Source organism: Mesoplodon mirus (assembly GCF_964341445.2).
Source record: "Mesoplodon mirus genome assembly, chromosome: 7".
Taxonomy (NCBI): domain Eukaryota; kingdom Metazoa; phylum Chordata; class Mammalia; order Artiodactyla; family Ziphiidae; genus Mesoplodon; species Mesoplodon mirus.
The window spans coordinates 56,331,170-56,353,525 of record NC_138983.1 but is presented as its reverse complement, the minus strand read 5'-3'; the positions used below and the strand labels follow the sequence as shown (position 1 = coordinate 56,353,525).

Below are 22,356 nucleotides of genomic sequence, written 5' to 3'. Positions count from 1 at the left end.
TCTTCCCGGACCGGGGCACGAACCCACGTCCCCTGCATCGGCAGACGGACTCGCAACCACTGCGCCACCAGGGAAGCCCTTGTTTTTTTTTTTTTGTTTGTTTGTTTTTTAAATTAGATTGAACAGAAATGATAAGCTTTAGGGGAAATTGCATGAATTCAGATCCAGGTTAATGTCTGTCAGGTCTTGAATGCTTCTCTCCAGTTAGTTCTATAAAGGAGCCCCGGGTTTGGGGTTGCCCATTCTTCAAAAGTATGGAGCCAAAATCAAGATTAATCTCCAATAACAGTGGCATATATGGGTCACTGTCTTTACCTAGTTGACTTCCAATTTGCTTTGTGTGGCTCCTTTTTTACAGTCTCTTTAGTTCTGAGATTTTGAAGCATTTTAATAAAAGTCATGAACCACATGAAAAACAGAAGAATTATTATTTGCATTTGTGATCTTTAGTGTTTTCACAAGTGGTGACTAAATAAGAGAAGCAGAAGATAGTGTTGAAGTGAACATGGTCTTTTATTGCCTAGGTAAGTCTTGGCAAGCAAGACATAAAAGGAAGACTAGACTGAACATTACCTGATGCTTATTGCAAAGAATCGTTTGGACACTAATAGAGCGGCTCTGTATAAAGATCTGTTATAAAGGATAACCTTTCATTAGCTTAATTAAGTCCCTGGCTTGCTTACTGCTTCTGGTATATGGAAACATGATAGTAAGGGAGCCAGTACAGTAGAGTGGCAAAGCATAGTATTTGGAGACATACAAATCTTTGTTTAAATCTTAATTCTTCCATTTAAAGTCTGGGAAGCCTTGGAAAGTTGCTTAACTTTTCTGAGCCTTATTTCCTCATACGTAAAATGGGGATAATAGTATTAAATGAAATAGTGCATATGAGAGATTTAGTATAATCCCTGGTATGTAATAAGTGCACATTGAATGCTATTATTGTTCATAAAAAATATGACACTATACTTTAAACCCTGCCAGGAAAGTTGAACCTTGTGATGTTTTAAAATACTTGTCAAATGTGAAAAGCAGAAATTGTTATTTCTAATACAGTAGACATTTTTTATCTTAGTTGATATGTAATTTGTCTTTTCTAATACTTTTAGATATATGTTTTATATTTATTTAAAGGATTAGTGTGTTCTTAAGCAGAGGTAAGATTTTTGTAAATCTGTCTAATGAACAGATAAACTGAAAGCAGTGTTCTATTTGTAATATATGAGTTTACTAAGTAGCTCTAAAATGTACTTTGATCAGTTTGAAAATTTTTAATTGACCAGGCCATTTAATTAAGGTTGGTGAATTTGGAGATATATATTCATAATCTTAATTCTTTGTAATAAGCACCAGGTCTTTCATAATCTGTGAAAACACTGAGACCAAATGAAACACCATTTCAGTTGATTGGTTGAGGTTTTTTGCTCACCAAGGTAGGAAAGATGCTTACATTTGAGAAACCAGGTTGCGTTCTTTTCAAACTCTTATATACTTTCTCTGAGATAGGATATGCTGCCTCCAAGTAATAGGTGCTTCAAGGCTCATTATTTTCTGAGATCTGAATAGAGTAAACTTGTTAAAAAACCTGCCTAGAAATATGAAATTTGCTCTGTTTCTTACTAATACTTATTTCAGTCATAGTTTCATCTAACATTATTCTTATTTCCCAGACTTTGGCTATGATGTTTATATGTGAATCAGCTGAATCTTTTCTTGAATGCACATTTTTTTTCATCTTCGTTTATATGTTGAGGACTTCTGTCTGTTTGATTTGATATCTAAAGCCTTTGTAACTCTGCTAGGTCTTAGCTATGGCTACTTCTCTTACAAAGGCATTCCTGCTACTTTCATAGCTTCTTCTTAAGGTAATTCCTCACAGATTCCTGCTCCTGTAAGGCTTCTCTTTCTTTTATTCTTGTCACCTAAGAGTAAAGAGACCCACACTAGATGCCACTGTGTTGTAAGTGACATTTTATTAGAGAGGGAGTGATAGTTTTCCACTCTACTTTCATAAAAAAGGAAAACTTCCTAGATGGCAGCTCTTTACTGAGTATTAGTTGAAATTTGTACACAGTTAATACCATTCACAGCTCCCTAGCCACAGCTGTAGCATCCTGTCTTGGATACATATTTTTCAGAACTTTTTTTTTTTTTTAAGTTTGCATCACTTCCATGGAACTCAGCATTTTTACATAGTGGTTGGAACTTCCCAATAAAGACATAAACAGATCTTTGATGGCTTAGTAAGAGTTGAAGCCCCTTCCTTATGTTCGTATTGGTGATTCCTTAAGATTCTTGAAAGATCTAAGATCCTTTTCTAGGTAGAATGCTGAGTGTGTTATGGAGATAGAGTGGAAAGGTGGATTTTCTAAACTCAAGGTACTTTATGATTACAAATTATGTTGTAAATAAGAAACATAAAATAGCAACAAGATATGTTGCCTCCTTAGATCTGCTTCTGAGGGAAAGACTACTTTTAAAAACGTATCTAGGCTAACACAACACTGTAAAGCAACCACATTCCAATAAAAATGAATTAAAAAAACCAACATATAACCAAAAATAAATAAATAAATAAAAGCTTATCTATATGGCCTTTATCCAGGAGATATATAAGTACAAGGATTACATTTTATTTTTCCAACAACTGTAACCAGCTATATAAATTGTATTTAGTTTTTATTTTAAATTGGATATATTTGGAAACTTACCCTGTGAATTAGGTCCCACCTGAGAAAATCATATTTTATCAAACAGGCCCTAAATTGGCTACTTTTTAAATTTGTGGCATTTTTATGAATTCATCTTTTTTCTGAAAAGGGCTTTCAAAGTGAAATTTCCACTGAGAGTTGAGGCATGTGGTTAACTGCATGTCTCACCCATCACTTGTACCTTATATTGAGCTTTTGTAGAGTTTTTGTCAAGGTTTGTATATCTGAAGTCATCTCGTCTTGAGCAGAATGGGAGCAAGCCAGGGCACTAGTTTACTAAGTAACCTTTGATCAGGTACTCTTATTACTCAGCCTGCAAGTGTTTATTGGGCACCTATAATAAGATAATTAAATGGGTTTTAATAAAGCAAGTACTAGCCCCGCCTGTATCACCATAGGGCCAGACTCCCTTTTTACTCTACAGTCCTATGTTGTCGCATATATGCCTCTGAAACTTTATGTCCTTGACTGTCTCTGCCTTTTTACAGTGTGTGCTCCTGAGGCCAGGGATCATAGCAAATAGTCAGATAAGGGGTGACAAAAGGCTTCAAAAGTTATAAAAATCTGTGGACATTTTGGATATTATAACACTCTGCATCTTACTTGATCTTTTTTAGCAGATGGTCCCCTGTCGAGGTATGGTACAGGGGCCCAGGAGATGTGTATACTCAGCTTCCTGCTGGGCTTCTCTAACACTGCTCTGGCAAAAGTGGAGCACTGGCTCACACTACCTGTCTGCAAACAGGTGAGGTAGAAGCTCAGCTTCCCCTTGACCTTGCTGACGCCTTCCTGGTAAAAATGGGGCACCATCTTGCATCACCTCAACTTGCACCACTTCCTTTCCTCCAAGTGGGCTTGAAAGCTCTGTTTCCTGCTGACTGACGCCAGGGGATGGGTTGGGGAAAGTGGAGTGCTACTTCCCTTTCCCTCATGTTTTACCTCTTTCCCCCATTGGTGCTGGGTGAGAGTAGAGGCCCAGCTCCCCGCTGACAGTACCCTGCCAGGCCTGGTCAGCGTCGCTGGGTGGGGGAAATTGGAGAGCTGTCTCCTGCTTCCGTGGGGGTTGAGGTAGAAATCACTCCCTGTTCAGCCCCGCTGAATCTTTGGGAGAGGGGAGGTAGCAGTTTTTCTGTTGCTGTTTGAGTAAGACGGATATCGCCAAAAAGGTTTTCTGTACTGTTAGGCCACCCTTTTCTCAGTCTTCTGCCTAGAGGCAACAGACTTTTCTTGGAGTTGTTTGGTGGTTGTTTTTTGTTTTTAATTTGTGCCTGTTTTTGTTTTTGTTTTTTTTTTTAGTTCTATGTTAGAGGCTTCTGCAGTGTCCTGTCTAGGATATATGGGAGGCAGTAAGGAAATCCAGGGAACTCATTGCCCTGTTGTTCTTCAAGTCCTGAGGTCCCTAGGTGGACTGCTTTCTTCTTTACATCTTTCAGCCTTCTTGGGCTTGTTTGTTGTCTTACGTCCAGGGTTTTTTAGTTGTAAGGGGAGGACCTAGGAGGAATGGGACTACTCCATCTTGGCCAGATGAGAAGTCACTCCTTTTTTACGATTAGCTCCCAGTGGAAGCAGCAGGATCTTTTAAGACAGTGATTTTCACACTGAACTGTCTAGGATGTCTACTTAATTTTTGTTGAAAAAGCAGGTTTTATACGACCCAGCAATCCCACTACTGGGCATGTACCCTGAGAAAACGATAATTCACAAAGCGTCATGTTGGGCTTCCCTGGTGGCGCAGTGGTTAAGAATCTGCCTGACAATTCAGGGGACACGGGTTCAAGCCCTGGTCTGGGAAGATCCCACATGCTGCGGAGCAACTAAACCCGTGCGCCACAACTACTGAGCCTATGCTCTAGAGCCTGTGAGCCACAGCTCCTGAGCCCACATGCCACAACTAGTGAAGCCCACCCTCCTAGAGCCTGTGCTCCTCAACAAGAGGAGCCACTGCAATGAGAAGCCCATGTACCACAACGAAGAGTAGCCCCCGCTTGCCGCAACTAGAGAAAAGCCCTCGCGCAGCAATGAAGACCCAATGCAGCCATAAATTTTTTTAAAAAAAGAGTCATGTACCACAGTGTTCATTGCAGCACTATTTACAATAGCCTGGACATAGAAGCAACCTAAGCGTCCATCGACAGATGAATGGATAAAGAAGATGTGGCACATATATACAATGGAATATTACTCAGCTATAAAAAGAAGTGAAATTGAGTTATTTGTAATGAGGTGGATGGACCTAGAGTCTGTCATACAGGGTGAAATAAATCAGAAAGAGCAAAACAGATACCGTATGGTAACATATATGGAATCTAAAAAAAAAAAAAAACGGTTTTGAAGAACCTAGGGACAGGACAGGAATAAAGATGTAGAGGTGGAGAATGGACTTGAGGACACGTGGAGGGGGAAGAGTAAGCCGGGACGAAGTGAGAGAGTGGCATGGACATATATACACTACCAAATATAAAATAGATAACTAGTAGAAAGCAGCCACATAGCACAGGGAGATCAGCTCAGTGCTTTGTGACCACCTAGAGGGGTGGGATAGGGAGGATGGGAGGGAGACACAAGTGGGAGGGGATATGGGGATATATGTATGTATATGTATAGCTGACTCACTTTGTTATACAGCAGAAACTAACACACCATTGTAAAGCAATTATACTCCAGTAAAGATTTTTTTAAAAAATAAATGAATTTAAAAAAAAAACAGGTTCTAAAGCCAAAATAATAACTTGAAAACCACTGCTCTAGAAAACCATATGCCACTAAAAATTAAATCCAAAGCTTCTTTTCCATGTCTGTCTCTTGCAGCTAGTCATTGGGAAACAGGGACCCTGTTCTGTTTATTTCTGTTTTTCTGGCACTTGGATGTGCCCAGCCTGTAGTACATATCCAGTACTTGTTTGTGAAGGAATAGAGTCATTTATGCATATCCGTCTTCTCTGCCCTTGTAGTTCCTTTACTACCTACTCCATCTTAGGGTCTTTTTTTTTTTCTCTTGCCAGGTATCCTGGATACAGCCATTGTTGATCGGGGGAAGAATGTAGTATCTGGTTCTCGAGACGGGACAGCACGACTTTGGGACTGTGGGCGCTCAGCCTGCTTGGGAGTCATTGCCGACTGTGGGTCTTCCATCAATGGAGTGGCTGTGGGTACTGCTGACAACTCTATAAACCTCGGCTCCCCTGAGCAGATGCCCAGTGAGTTGATAACAGTATATGAATTTATTTTGTTTCCTTATATTCCTTCAGTGTTTGCCTTAGTTTCTCCTTTTCTTCCTCGTTCTCTCCTGCTCTGTAGCTGGTATTTCCATTTTTACCATAAGATTAATATTTGTTGCATATCTACTATGTTTCTGTTGCTTTGGAATCTACAAAGGAAGTATATGTCATAGTTACTGCATTTGAGTAAGTACAGTTTAATTTAGCAGATGAGACTAATGCCTATAAAACAGAGAACAATAAAATTTTGGCTGAAGTAACTTAGTGATTCACTTAATGCAAATATAATGGTTTTTTGGAAGAAGAGAGTGTTTTAGGTCAGTATAGATGAGAGGTGTCACAAAAGAAGTTGAACCTTGAAGGATGGATTCAAGTTGAACAGACAAGAATGGGAAGGATGGGAGAATGGGAACTAGGGCAGGGGTAGAGGTAAGGGCAGTTCACATTAAAATAGTGTGGAGAAGGGCTTCCCTGGTGGCGCAGTGGTTGAGGGTCCACCTGCCGATGCAGAGGACACGGGTTCGTGCCCTGGTCCAGGAAGATCCCACATGCCGCGGAGCGGCTGGGCCCGTGAGCCATGGCCGCTGAGCCTGCGCGTCCGAAGCCTGTGCTCTGCAGCGGGAGGGGCCACAACAGTGAGAGGCCTGCGTACCGCAAAAAAATAAATAAATAAATAAAATAAAAAATAAAAAAAATAAAATAGTGTGGAGGTAAAATTGACTATTGGGTAGAGATATGCTTCGTTGGGCCAGAAGTTGGCGTAAGCATAGTAGGGGGAAATAGGTGAGTAGAGTGATAGCTCTGGTTGAGTCAGAATGATAAAGGCAGCTTGCATTCTTTTCTTATTTTCCTATGATTATAGCATACTTGCTTCTCTGTTTCCATAGGACTGTTTTTCTACCATCATCTCTGCTTCTCGCATTTTTTTTTTAAAAAGGCTTTATTTTTTAGAGCAGTTGGTCCACGTGAAATTGAGCAGATAGAGTTCTTGTATACCCTCTGCCCACACACCTGCACACCCTCCCCTGTTATCAGCATCCCCCACCAGAGTGGTACTTTTGTTACAATTGATAGACCTAAACTGACACATCATTATCACTCAAAGTTCAAGGTTTAAATTAGGATTCACTCTTGATGTTGTATATTCTGTGGGTTTGGACAAATGTATAATGACATGTATTTATCATTCTAGTATCATGCAGGAGTTTCACTGCCTGAAAAATCCCTTTTGCTGCACCAATTCGTCCTTTCATCCTCTATAACCTTTGGCAACCACTGATATTTTTACTGTCTTCATGGTTTTGCCTTTTCCAGAACGTTGCAGTTGAAATCATAAACTATGTAGCCTTTTCAGATTGGTTTCTTTCACTTAGTAATATGCATTTAGGGTTCCTCCATGTCTTTTCATGCATTGTTACCTCATTTCTTTTTTTCCATTCATTTATTTATTTATTTTTAAATGTTTTTCAGGGGGGCTTTCTCTAGTTGTGGCGAGTGGGGGCTACTCTTTGTTGCAGTGCATGGACTTCTCATTGCGGTGCATGGACTTCTCATTACGGTGGCTTCTCTTGTTGCAGAGCACGGGCTCTAGGCACACAGGCTTCAGTAGTTGTGGCGTGCAAGCTCAGTAGTTGTGGTGCACGGGCTTAGTTGCTCCGCGGCATGTGGGATCTTCCCGGACCAGGGCTCGAACCCATGTCCCTTGTGTTGGCAGGTGTATTCTTATCCACTGCGCCACCAGGGAAGTCCTTGATACCGCATTTTTTTAAGCATTGAACAATATTCCATTGTCTGAATGTACCTCAGTTTATCTATTCATTCATCTACTGGAGGACATCTTGGTTGTTTCCAAGTTTGGACAATTATGAATAAAGTTGCTATAAATATCCCTGTGTAGGTTTTTGTGTGGATATGTTTTCAGCTCATTTGGGTGAATTTTGCCCCTCACTGTGGACACACTGCAGGTACTCTCCTCACTCTCTTAAACTTCCCATATAGATACACTGTGGTCCAAGAACTAAAATGGTTGTGACTACCACATGTTGCCTGGCCCCTCTTTGGGAATTAATCGATTAATAGGAAGAGTATTTCCCAAAGTGTGACACATGTGCAGTGAGTGGTAAACAAGATCATTTCAGGCAGTACACATTTTTAATAGTTACATATTAATGCACACATATCTCACTTCAAACCTAAGATTTCACAGATACTACTTAAAATAAGGTTGAGTTTTTTAAAATTAGTTGGTTTAAAGTAATTTAAATGAAAATATTCTTGTTTCCTCTATTTCCTCACTTCCCACTTACTCCTCAACCCGCCCTAGGATGGTTTGTGCCCCAGCTTCTTAACCAGCAGCAGCTCTTGTCGAGGTCACCAGTGACTCCATGTTGCATAATCCAGTGTTACTTCTCTGTGCTTATCTTTCCAAATTCTCAACAGGATACAACATAGTAAACTCTTCTCTTCAGGACACTTTTCTTTTTTTTTTTTTTTATTAGTTTCTGCTTTATAACAAAGTGAATCAGTTATACATGTACATCTGTTCCCATATCCCTTCCCTCTTCGTCTCCCTCCCTCCCACCCTCCCTACAGGACACTTTTCTTTCTTGGCTTCTGTAATACCACACTACACTGCTTTTATTTCTATCTCATTGGCTGCTGCTTCTTAGTCTCCTTTTTTTAAAAAAAACATTTATTTATTTATTTGGCTGCGTTGGGTCTTAGTTGTGGCATGTGGGATCTGTTTTAGTTGCAGCATGTGGGATCTAGTTCCCTGACCAGGGTTTGAACCCGGGCCCCCTGCATTGGGAGCATGGAGCGTTAGCCACTGGACCACCAGGGAAGTCCCAATCCCCTTTTACATGTCTCCTTTATTCTACCTTTAAATATTGGAGGGCCCTCAGCTCTATAATTTCTCTCTTAGGTGATCTCATCATTTCCATGACTCTAAATATTGTATTTAAGCTGGTGATTTCCAAAAGTATATCTAAAGCATAGATCTTTCACTTGCATTTCAGACTCTATTTAGATGTCTAATAGACATCTTGAACTTATAACATGGAGTGTTTGATTTCCTCCCACCCCAAATCTGTTTTTCCCCATCTCAGTAAATGGCACCACCATCTTCTTGCTCAAGCCCAAAGCCTGAGATTCATTCAAGATCCACCCCCACCTTTCCTCATGTCCTGCATCAGCAAAGTCTGTCATCTCTACCTTCAGAATGTTGCTCATATTTTCACCTCACATTCTCCCTCCAGCTCTCCCTTCCTCCTGCCAGCATCCTTATCCATTCTACCATCATCTGTTGCCTGCACTATTCTATAATCTATTCTCAGAGGAATGATCGTGGTCATTTAAAAATCATAAATCAAGGGACTTCCCTGGTGGTCCAGTGGGTAAGACTCCATGCTTCCAATGAAGGGGGCCCGGGTTTGATCGCTGGTTGGGGAACTAGATTCCACACGCATGCCACAACTAAGAGTGCGCATGCCGCAACTAAGAGTCCAGATGCTGCCACGATGATCCAGTGCAGCCAAAATAAAAAAATTTTTAAAAAGTAAATAAATAAAAAACATAAATCAAGTCATATCACTCTCCTTTGTCTCTACTGTCCTCTAGCAGCCTCCTTTTTGTATATTTTTGTTTGGTTGGTTTTTTTGGCCATGTGGGATCTTAATTCCCCAACCAGAGATCAAACCTGCATCCCCTGCCCTGGAAGCATGGAGTCTTAACCACTGGACTGCCAGGGAAGTTCATAGTGGCCTCCTTTTATACATATGTTTGGCCCTCCATATCCATGGGTTACTCATTCAGAACACAATCCACAGTTGGTTGAATCTACGGATGTGGAACCTTTGGATATGGAGGGCCAACTCTGGGGACTTGAGCATCTGCGAATCTTGGTGTCTGCAGTGGGTCCTGGAAGCAACCTTCTGTAAATACCAAGGGACAACTATGTATTAAAATCCTAACCCCTTACCATGGCTTATTACAAATGCTTACACTTTCTAATCCCTGCAGTCCTCTCCAGCCTCAAGTCACACCACCCTCTGCCAGGTCCACTGTGTCCCAGCCATAGGTCTCTGTTCTTTGAGCACAACAGACTGCCAGCCTCCCGGCTTTTGCCTTGTTCTTCCCTTAGCCTGGAATGTACCTCCCAAAACTTTTCATATGGCTGTCTTCTGTTTACCATTCATGTCTCAGTTGAAAAATAACCTCCATTAAACCTTTTTAAAATTGAAGTTTAGGGCTTCCCTGGTGGCACAGTGGTTAAGAATCCGCCTGCCAATGCTGGGACACAGGTTTGAGCCCTGGTCCAGGAAGATCCCACATGCTGTGGAGCAGCTAAGCCCGTGCGCCACAACTACTGAGCCTGTGCTCTAGAGCCTGCGAGCCACAACTACTGAGCCCGTGTGCCACAACTACTGAAGCCTGCCCGCCTAGAGCCCGTGCTTTGCAACAAGAGAAGCCACGACAATGAGAAGCTCATGCGCCGCAACGAAGAGTAGCCCCCGCTCACCACAGCTAGAGAAAGCCCGCGTGCAGCAACAAAGACCCAACGCAGCCAAAAATAAATTAATTAATTTAAAAAATAATAAAATAAAATTGAAGTTTAAAGTTACCTTCCCCCACTCATTTTCCCACCATCTACTCCCTTTTGGTCATATTTTCCTGTTTTATTTCCTTTGTGGAACTCATCACTGTCTGAAGATATCCTACTTGTTTATTTGCTTATTTTACTATTTCCTATTTCTACTAGAATCTAGAATCTAGAATCTACTACTCCTTGAGAGTAAGTACCTTGTCCCTCAGTAAATATTTGTTTAGTGAATGGATAGATCTCATTTCCTCCAGACCGTAAGAGCCTTGAGGGCAGAGACTGTCTACTTTGTTCAGCCTTGTACTCCTGCTCCAAGTATGGTATCTTTCCATATTACAGATGACTTAATATTTTAAGTTGGGTTTATTGAGATATATTTTACATGTAGTAAAAGTCATCCTTTTTAATTGCACAGTTCTGTGAGTTTTTACAAATATGTACAGTCATATAAACAATACCACAGTCAAGACATAGAACATAATAAATGTTTTTTTAAGATTAATAAGTGAATCACTAACAGAATAATTCAGTAAACAGCCATCAATAGTTGTGCTTTCTGGGTGCTGCCAGCTGATCAGCCTAGCCCATTATTGACATAGCTCATCTGTCATGCAGGCGAACGGGAGGTTGGAACAGAGTCGAAAATGCTGCTGTTGGCCCGAGAAGATAAGAAACTTCAGTGCTTGGGACTGCAGAGCAGGCAGCCGGCAAGTGGTTCCTCTAAGACCTTTGAACTCTGGGGCAACCTGGGTCACTCTGATTCTTGGAAAGCTGTTTTGAAGACATTTCTAATTTCTCTGTATGTTCACCTTTTGAAGAAGCTGCATGAGTGAGAGGCCGTACAGTACAGTGATTAAGAGCATGGGATCTGGAATAAGGGCAACATTTAAATCCTGGTTCTTGCTAATGGCTGTGGCATTGGACAGGTTACTTAACCTCTCTGAGCCTCAGTTTCCTTATCACTAAACTTGTCATAGTAGGATTTACCACATAGGGTTATGTGATGAGATTAAATGTCCTACTGCTTTGTGACCTTTATCAAGTCACTTTCCCTCTGGGCCTTAGTGTGCTGTATGTAAAATGATAAGGTTCTATAGATTTCCTTCTTCCTCTAAGGTAATGTGAAGATTTTCTGAGTAAAAGACTCATGCATTCAGGGCTCTAGATTAATTAATGACCAGAATATCTTTTGTAGAAGAATTGAATTTTCTTCCTTCATTTGCTGAGGTTTTGCCAAGCAGACTATGCTCTTAATTGAACTCTGAGTTTCTTGAGATTTTCTAAATTCCTTTCCAGCTCCTGTCATCATCATCCAGACAACTTGAATGATTTGGTTTGACCACAGGCTTTGTATTTTCATTTCATCTCATGACTTCAGTGTGCTGGTGATGTTTCCTTTTTCAGAGTTTGTTCTGGGAACATCACTATTTTTGATCATATTGCCTTTATACTCTGAATTTCCATGCTGGCTTTTACTTCCAAAGGGAAATTAGGGGTTTTTGTTTGTTTTGTTTTGTTTCTTTTTTTAGAACTTTCAAACTTTACTGTTTGAACTAACACTAAGGAATAAATAAAAGTCTAATAGTTTGGGTTTTTTTTTTTTTTCAGGTACATGGGTGACTTGTGATTCTTTAAATTGCCACTTTGTTTCTTTCCCTTCAAAGGGTTGTCACAAGTGCCTTGAAGCAAACTTAAATGTGTGAATTGCAAGTGTTGATCAAATGGAAGGTTGTGCTGAAAAGGGGGTAAAGGAGACTTTTTGGTTTCAAGGATCCCATGAGTCAATGTGTTAAGGGGAAATCGTATGAAACCTGCTGCCTCCGACTACAGTATTATATAACCTGCTTAAGTTCTCAGTCAGCCTCAGGTTCCTGAAATCCTGGGAGTGCTTCCCCCCTCAGTTGTTGATGAATGCTTAGTTTAGATCGGAAGTGCTTAAATGTGGAAGAAAGAAATTCTGTACTAAAAATAGTAAAATTCTCCTTTTCTTGGTGCCTGTGTATTCCTGGAAACAAATTAATCTTTAAACAGCATCTTTGTCTCCTACTTGTTCCAGGTGTTCCTCTTTATTGGCTCAGATGCCTTCAACTGCTGTACTTTTCTTTCTGGCTTCTTGCTGTTGGCTGGGACACAGGATGGAAACATTTATCAGCTGGATGTGAGGAGTCCAAGGTGAGTCACCATTTGTTTGCATGATGCAGGTCTTCTGCAGAGTGGAAATTTTTATTGGCTTTCACAGTGATTTAGTCTGGCATACAGATGGCTATTGAATCAAGGGTATGTTTTTCCATTTATAAAGGTTTTCCAGTGTGAATTGTCTGATTGTTCTTATTATTCCTGGAATCGCATTAAAAGGTAATTTGATTCATACTGTCATGATTGTCATGATTGCTTTGGAAATTAAGCTTAAATAATGAACTAACATTTCACTTACAATAATTGTGTAAAACTTTTCATTTTAAGGAGGTTAATAATTTTCTTCATGGTGTTAGATCTGGGTTGGCCTAAGATTGATCATTTTTAGTTCAGGTAAGCCAGCTCTGATTCTTTATTTGGCTGTGATCATAACCTATCTAAAATAGACTTTATCCTGGTCTTAAAGATATCCAAAGGGAATCCACAACCTATTTGTCCCAGGATTTAACAGTTTCTACAATTCTGTCCCTTCCTCCTTCTGTTTCCTTCCTTTGTTCAACTGTTATTTATTGAATGGCTTCTGTAGGCATTGGGCTTTGTGCAGGGCAGTGAAAAACAGGAATAAAAAATAAAAACTCTGCCTTTGAGGCATTTGGAGTCTAATAGTGAAGATGAACAAGTAAAAGACTGTTATGACTCAGTGTGATCAGTGGTCTGACAGAGCTACACACAAGAATTTCAGGAAACATCAAGAAGGAAAGGGAAGAAGGTGAGACTGCTTCTCCAAGGAAATGAGGCTTTAATTGGATCTGGTCTAGTAGAAAGTTCCCAAGTAAAGAAGAGAAGGACCTGCCTTAGGTAGAATAGCATATAGAGAAGCATGAAAGCATGTGAAAGTATGGCACTTTAAGGGACCTCTGTGTAGTTTAATATGACAAGTATGTACCCTGCCGATGGAGCAGTGATGAGAAGTGATGCCAGACAGGAAAACAGGAATTTGCTTAGAAAGGGCTTACATACCCTCCCAAGGAGTTTGGACTTTATTCCAAGAGCAGTGAAAAAATTTCAGCTGAAGAATGACTAGCTTATACCTTTTATTCCATAATTTAAGTTACTTTATTTTTGTACTTGTTTTTGCCTCCATGGAGATAGGGAACCTGATTATTGTTATGAAGTCACATATATGTAATTGATTCTCACCTTCCTCTTTCATTTTACAGAGTCCTGACAATTTTAATATTTCACAGTTGTCTTAATTCTGTCTATAAGTAAAACGATTAACATATTGTTAACATTGTTATCTTAAACCCTTGTCAGGCGTCCCCTAAAAACTGGAAATATCGGTGGTGACTTAGTTCGTTCAGCTCAATAACATGTTTAGATTCACTCCAAGGTGGTTTTGAACAGACTACCTTGATCTACCATTCAAGGATTTTGCCAGGAAGGAAACCATATGAATGTTTAATTTCTGTCCACATTTGTCCTTTGTGCTGTTATGCAGTTACTGCTGTATGTTGAATATAGTCAAGCATTGCTTTTGAAGGAAAAAAATTGTAAAATTGCCCCATTTATTCTGAATCCTAGGGCTCCAGTACAAGTCATCCACAGATCAGGAGCACCAGTTATGTCCCTGCTGAGTTTCAGAGACGGATTCATTGCTAGTCAAGGTGGGTCCAGGGGCCAGTTGAGGGAGGTGATTTTATACAGTTCAACTAAACATAGGTTTAAGTTCCTGGCCTGTGGCAGGGCTAGGCTCATAGTCCTACACGATTCTTTGGCACACTGTACTTTTTACATAGTATTTAAGACCCTACTTGTAATTGTCTCTGCCCCCTCCAACTTGAGCTCCTTGAGAGTAATGACTGCGCCTTATTCATCGTGTTATCCCCAGCATTTAGTTCAGTGCCCACTATGTAGTTGGTGCTCAATAAACATTGTCAGAGTAAACACACTGACCCTTATTGCAAATCATTGAGAATTCAATAACGAATCAGTTACAGTCTCTGCTCTAAAGGAACTCACAGTTAGTAAGGCAGACAGACATGTGGACATGTGATTGAATACCATTTGATAAGTACTGCAGCAGAAGACTATATGGGAACATGGGGAACAGCTAACTCGAGTGGTAGGAGTGCTGCTGGGATGTCTTCATGGACTGGGTGATGTGTAATCCAGTGAATATTTTACCAACTGGAGATGTAAATATGCACATTGAAGGCCAAAGCTATAGTGTGTGCAAAGTCATAAATAAGTGAAGGGGGGCAGAAAGAAGGGATCTATCATTTATTAGGTGCCTAGCATGCAGTAGGTACTGTGTTTGATGTTTTACATGCATAGTCTGGGTAAAGTGAGTACCTTGGTGTAGCCAGTACAAAATATTTGGAATGGAGTTTGGGAGTGGGGTTGGGTAAAATACATGGAAGAAGGTGTCCATTAAGGGACACTGAATCCTCATAGGAATGATGTAGGTGAGGAGGACTGGTCTATAGGCCTGAAGGGACCACCTTATGTGAGTATTTTGGTATATCAGTTAGGATGTTTTTGGCTGTTAGTAACAGAACACCCAACTGAAAATGGCTTCAGTAATTAGGAAAATGTACTACTTCACTTAACAAGACATTCAGGTTTATGGTGGCTCCACATTAGATTAATTTAGTGATTTGAAAACAAAGTCAACAGAGAGACTAAGAAAAGTTAACTCACTATGGTATCCTGGATTGTATCCAGGATGTTAAAGACTGGTGAAATCCAAAAAAATATAAACTAAAACTGGCTGAGGGGCATATGAGAACTTATTGAACTATCTTTGTAACGTTTCTGTAAATCTAAAATGATTCTAAAAATATTTTTAAAATATTTTAAATTTAAAAAATGAATAAAAGCTTTAGCAAGGAAAAAAGAAATAAAATCAAGAACCCAGCTTTGCTTCATCTTTTGGCACTCTCCTCCCTAGCATGCTGACTTTTTCCTCAGGTTACAGCGCAGGATAGCTGCTGCAAGTCTCATCTTCACATAACATAGAAACTGTTACCCTTTTTAAGAATGAGGAAGATTTCCTCAGGAGCAGCCCAGCAGACTTACTCTCCTATGTCATTGGCCAGAATTATATAATATATGACGTGCCCAGAAGACCTAAATAGACATTTCTCCAAAGAAGATACACAGATGGCCAACAGGCACATGAAAAGATGCTCAGCATCACTAATTATTAGAGAGATGCAGATCAAACCCACAGTGAGGTATCACCTCACACCAGTCAGAATGGCCATCATCAAAAAGTCTACAAATAATAAATGCTGGAGAGGATGTGAAGAAAAGGGAACCCTCCTACACTGTTGGTGGGAATGTAAATTGGTACAGCCACTATGGGAAACAGTATGAAGTTTCCTTAAAAAACTGAAAATAGAGTTGCTGTATTATCCAGCAATCCCACTTCTGGGCATATATCTAGAAAAGACAAAAACTCTAGTTCAAAAAGATACATGCACTCCAGTGTTCATAGCAGCACTATTTACAATAGCCAAGACGTAGAAACAACCCAAGTGCCCATCAACAGACGATTGGCTTAAGAAGATGAGGTGTGTATATATGTACAATGGAATATTGCTCAGTTGTTAAGAAGAATGAAATATTGCCATTTGCAGCAACATGGATAGACCTAGAGAATATTATACTAAGTGAAGTAAGTCAGAGAAAGACAAATATATGACATCACTCATATATGAAATCTAAAAAATAATACAAATGAATCTATATACAAAACAGAAACAGACTCACAGACATTGAAAACAACAATAGGCAACCAACAGCATCCAGATTTCCATGGTCATCTCTCTGATATAGGCACCCTTTGTCCCTGTCAAAACTGGTGCCTTATTTCCCTAGCCCTTTGATTTCCAGACCATAGCAAAGAGTAATCAGAAAGAGATATGGGAACATATGTATATGTATAACTGATTCACTTTGTTATAAAGCAGAAACTAGCACAGCATTGTAAAACAATTATACTCCAATAAAGATGTTAAAAAAAAAAAAGAGTAATCAGGAATCTGTAGACCTAAGTTTTCTAGCTGTCTGCACTCCCTCTCTCTCAATCTCTTTCTCCCACATGTCTGGGCATCAGTTAGTGATGCAGTGGTACTCTATATAAAACCTTAAAAACAGTACAGCTGGCATAAGCTTGTGACAGCTTCCCTTGATGCTTCTGCCAGCACTCATGATCCTATTTTATTTTATTCCTTTTGCTGCCATACCACACTCTTTCCTTGAAATCTCTGCAGTGTGCCCTCCATCCCCATCCTTCTGTTCAAACTGCCCTCTTGAAGGCCACCAATCATGAGCCTCTTGCTAGATCCAGTGGCCTTTTATGTGTACAGTCCTCTCTTGTCCACTAGTCCCTAAGCTTCCTTGAGGACAGGTGGCACGTCTTCTTCGTCTCTGTAACCCTAGCTCTTGCACAGGACTGAAGAATCTCAGCAAATGTTTGTTGAATGAGTGAGTACATATGTTTCATCTTTCATGATTCTTAGTGGTAATGGATTTTGTTATGTTATTTCTTTCTTAGAACTATGAGGTCTTTTGACTTCGGTGATACTAATTAATCTCCTGATCATTCCCTTTCTCCAGTTACTGCTCCTTTCCCTGATTGCCCTGGTATTGTGCCTAGCATGATTCATGGTTTACTGTAGGTTCTCTAATTTTTTGTTGACGTTGAATCCTTTTGCTCTTCCTAGTATTGTTGCCATCCCTAAACCAGAGATACTTCCTGAGTTCAGCCTTTGTCCTTCTACCTTTTCTTCTCCATGCTTCCTCAAGGACCGACTGTTCTCATGGTGTTAGCTGTTAATGATTGGAATCCATAGCTCTAGCCCTGATCTCCTACTTAGCCTTTATTTTATTGGGCAGTTGCATGATATAGAAAAAGCATGGATTTTGGATGCAAACTGACAACCTAATCAATGAATTTATATCCTCACTCCATCACTTACTATTAGATTCAGCTCTATGAAATTCCTAATATATGGCCATTTTTGATTTATAAAAATGGCAGTTGTATATGGTTTAATCTAATAGTCCTATGACCTTTGTAAGCCACTTCACTTTTCTAAGTCTCAGTTTACTTACAGATAAAATAGGTACTCGACATAAAGTAGACATTCTATAAGTGACAGTTTCTTCTTACTCCTGTAACTACCCCTTACCCTATAAGCCCTCCTAAAAAGTGTTTCTTCTCATCATGATCCAGTGAAAAAGCACACACTCACAAAAAGTAGAATTATGCTATAGGGAAAGATATGTGGAAGTATCAAAGGAATAATAAGTGTTACAAGAGGTTGATGGGAGGAAGGGTTTACTATATGGGGTGGTTAGAAATGGCTTCCTAGAGGGAATGGGAATAGAGCTGGGGCTTATCAAGTAGATTTGTGTATAGAAACTTGAGTGCAGAATAAGAGCTATGGTAATCAGATTTTCTTATCTCCCCTGTCAGTATTTCTATATGTATCTCTAAAATATATACGAATTCTTTTTTGGAAAAAATTATTTTTAATAATAATAATGCAAGAAATGATAAATTCCTCCTGTATGCTGCTGGTTGCAGTATAGATTAACAGATAAATTAAAATTGATTAACATGTAATTTGGAAAGCAGTTTTTCAGATTTCCAAAAAGGTTCAAATGGTTAATTAATATCTTTTGATTCTTTTCCAGGGTTCTATACAAAGTCATAATCTTAATATAGAAAAAAACCTTATGTATAAAGATATTCTTTTATGCAGTATGCTCTCAACCATGTAAAATAAAACTTTACACAGAAAAGGTTGGAAAAATACATTAAAATGTGAACAGTAATTATATTTAGTGGTAGATATGGGTGATATTTTGCTTCTGTTTCTTTACTTTTATTTTTTATTATTTTATTTATTTATTTATTTATTTTGCGGTACACGGGCCTCTCACCGTTGTGGCCTCTCCTGTTGCGGAGCACAGGCTCCGGACGCGCAGGCTCAGCGGCCATGGCTCACGGGCCCAGCTGCTCCGCGGCATGTGGGATCTTCCCGGACCAGGGCACGAACTTGTGTCCCCTGCATCGGCAGGCGGACTCTCAACCACTGTGCCACCAGGGAAGCCCTAATTTTTTTTCTTTTTGGCTGCACCGTTCAGCATATGGGATCTTAGTTCCCCAAACAGGGATTGAACCTGTGCCCCCTGCATTGCGAGTGCGGAGTCTTAACCACTGGACCACCAGGAATGTCCCTGTTTCTTTATTTTTAAAGTTTTCTTCAGTGAGCACGTGCTACTTTTATATTAAATAGAACAGGAACAAAAAAGTCACCCATTCAGCAGTTTATAGATCATTCCAAGTTTCATTTGACCATGCTCTTCTGAGAAAATTAAGTTTAAAAATTAGATATACTTTTATTTTCTTGGTATAACTTTTCTCCTTTGCCTGATTTATGTGGTCAAGTTTATAGATTGAAGAATAATTTTGGAGCATAGTTTTATATATATATATATATATATATATATTTTATTTATTTATTTATGTATGTATGTATGTATGTATGTATGTATGTATGTATGTATGTATGTATGGCTGTGTTGGGTCTTTGTTGCTACGCGCGAGCTTTCTCTAGTTGTGGTGAGCGGGGCTACTCTTTGTTGCGGGGCACAGGCTTCTCATTGCAGTGGCTTCTCTTGTTGCGGAACACGGGGTCTAGGCGCACAGGCTTCAGTAGTTATGGCACACGGGCTCAGTAACTGTGGCTTGTGGGCTCTAGAGCGCAGGCTCAGTAGTTGTGGCGTGTCGGCTTAGTTGCTCCACAGCGTGTGGGATCTTTGCGGACCAGGGCTCAAACCCGTGTCCCTTGCATTGGCAGGTGGTTTCTTAACCACTGAGCCGCCAGGGAAGTCCCAGGAGCATAGTTTTCTTAAAGAAAACATTTATATGGGCAAATTCCCTGTTAAAAATCATTGTCTAGGATAAGTTTGCAAATATATGTATAAGCCTACAGTTGCTTGCTCTGTGCCCTTAGCAATTATTGCTAATCAAAGACAACTCTTCTTCCCACTGAGCTTGCACTTGGCCTTCAGATCCTCTCAAGCCCAGCATTTTAGGCAGTCACTGTAGGTCCTCATATTTGGCCCACATAATGAGTCCTGTCTACCATTCTGTGTCTTAGGACAATCTTCTTTAGGCTAGTGATGTACAGAAATAAACTAAAATGTTGAGGGGTTTGGTTTTTTTTAACTTTGCATGCAGCTTTCTCTTCAGTTATCTTGTTTTCTTTCTGCCTTTTAGGTGATGGAAGCTGTTTCATTGTCCAGCAAGACTTAGACTATGTCATTGAGCTCACTGGGGCTGACTGTGACCCTGTGTACAAGGTACAGACCTGAGAGGAGACCAGGCCGGGGTGATTCTCGCCTGGGACCTAGGGCTTTTGAGGGGACTGAATCCAGATACTTTGTGGTTATTAGGGGTAATACAATACTAAGAGGTGGGATAGGAAGAAATAATTTTGAGTCAGAAGTGACTTCATCACTTACTGGCTCTGGAAACTTAAAAAATCACTTTACCCCCTCAGTCTGTCAATTCATCTGTAAAATGAGGATAACAGTGAGATAATGCATATGAAATTTCTTTGTATATTTTAAATATTCTGTAGATATTAGCTATTATTACTATTGTTGTTGTTATTATTATTATTTAAGTTCAAGACTGATTTGGTTAGAGTGAAAAGAGAAAAATGAAAGGGGAAAGAATGTTTGTTGACCAGACATTGTTCTAGATGTTTTTACGTATATTATCTTATTTAATAGTTGTTATCATCCCTTGAGGTATAATATTATTATTCCTATTTTTTCTTATAATTTAGAAAAATTTTATAATTAATGCATACTTATAAAAATTCAAACAATACAGACTGGTACAGACTTAAAAGTCTGCTTTAAGACTTTTTTGGTTCCACTCTTTCCTGAAGTAACTAGCATTAATAGTTCGACATGTATCTTTTAAGACTGTTTTTGGAGAATTTGCAGTTACATCTTTGTGTATTTATGTAAATAATATAGTTTTGTCTTTATTTTGTACATAATTGGGATCATTCTATATGTATTGCTCTATGACTTGGGTTATTTTACATGACATTTTGGAGCTCTTTCCAGACAAATGAATATATAATAGATACATTTCATTTTTTTAAATTCCTGCATATTGTTCTGTATTGTGAATTAACGTATCATTTTCATTTTACAAATGAAGAAATGGGCCCAGAGGGGTTGAGAAAGTTGCTCTAGGTCATGCAGCTACATATTAGCAAACCTGTGATTAAGCTAACTCCAGAAATCGTGCCATTTCCATTAAATTAGTGGTGCTTAGCCTTCTTTGAGTCTCAGACTACTTTGAGAATTTGATGAAATCCTCCTCAGAAAAAAAAAGGCACATTTTGAGAACTCCTTTGCATATAATTTTATGAGGTTCAAGGATAGCCAGGCCTTTCTATGGACCATCTGCTCCCCCAGTACACACTGTCTGCGCTAAACCATGCACAATGCTAGTGGGTTTGTTCTCCACCTGGCCACTTAGTTTCTCTGTTTTGTAGTCATGAGCCCCCTTGATTCTGGCCAGCTATTTTTTAAAATATATATCATGGATGTAAGTCTTGTCTTTGGAGTCAGTAAAGCTTCTCAGACTCCTTTGTACTAGTAGGGGTCAATGACAAGGCTCTCTCTTTTTGAAATGGAAGAATCCCGGGCTTCCTTTGAGCTGTGAACCCCTGTGTTTCAGATCGCCACATGGGAGAAGCAGATCTACACATGTTGTCGAGATGGTCTTGTGCGACGCTATCAGCTCTCTGACCTCTGACCCCTTGGGAAGAGGAGTCCCAGTTAATGAAAAAGATCGACTCTGATCAGCAGTGAGCAGAAACATCATCAAAGACCATGGAAGGACCATGGGTGCCCTTTATTGTATTGGGTACCCTTTGGAAGCAACAAGTCAGCTGCGTTGGCCTATGTGGAGCTACCATTCCATGACAGGACCCACTTTGAAGTGAGTAAGAAGCTCACATGTGCTCGCTGCATTTGTCCCAACTTCTCCCTTAAACTCATCCCAGCAACATAGGACAAGGATGTGGATGCTTATAGTTTGTCACACCGATTGTGTTAAATGTTTACAAGGACCGGAGGACTGAAGCCTGTTCTCTGGAGGAAATAAAGAAAATATGTTTGGAGGAGTCTGAATTTGAGAATCTTTGTTAAATACTCCTGCTCTAGCAAAAAGTCGGTCACGGTGATGGGATTCCCTTCTCAGGCACTTCCTGTTAGCCTGGCTATAGGGTAGGGCTACTTGACAGTAGCAGTAAATATCCCATACTCAACCTGGGAAAGATTCTTAGACAGGTAGGGTAACCAAACTTCCCAGTTTTCCTCAGACTGAGGGGTTTTCTGCTACATGCCTTCTGTCCCAGGCAAACTGATATGATTGGTCACCCTTAATACAGGTGATGAAGTTGAATCATATAATTGTAAAGGCAGCGGCTATCAAAGTGTGGTCCCTTTGGACCACATAACAGCTGTGTCCAATCACCTGGGAACTTGTTAGAAATAGAAATTCTTGGAAACCACCGCCCCCCACCCACCCTTTCAGACTTAAATCAGAAGTTCTGTGGATGGGGCCCACAATCAGTATTTT

The 22,356-nt window shown here is 39.9% G+C and overlaps 1 protein-coding gene across 1 annotated transcript in view; it reads left to right on the top strand.

The window, feature by feature from the left end:
• PAAF1 (proteasomal ATPase associated factor 1) overlaps positions 1-21,898 on the top strand; it is a 47,746-nt gene extending 25,848 nt beyond the window's left edge. Inside the window, exons 7-12 of the mRNA XM_082626559.1 lie at positions 5,714-5,908; positions 11,145-11,236; positions 12,586-12,701; positions 14,250-14,332; positions 19,966-20,048; positions 21,451-21,898. Coding sequence (XP_082482685.1) covers positions 5,714-5,908; positions 11,145-11,236; positions 12,586-12,701; positions 14,250-14,332; positions 19,966-20,048; positions 21,451-21,528 — 647 coding nt within the window. The 3' untranslated portion in view covers positions 21,529-21,898. The remainder of the gene's footprint in view (positions 1-5,713; positions 5,909-11,144; positions 11,237-12,585; positions 12,702-14,249; positions 14,333-19,965; positions 20,049-21,450) is intronic.
• Positions 21,899-22,356: the final 458 nt, after the last annotated feature.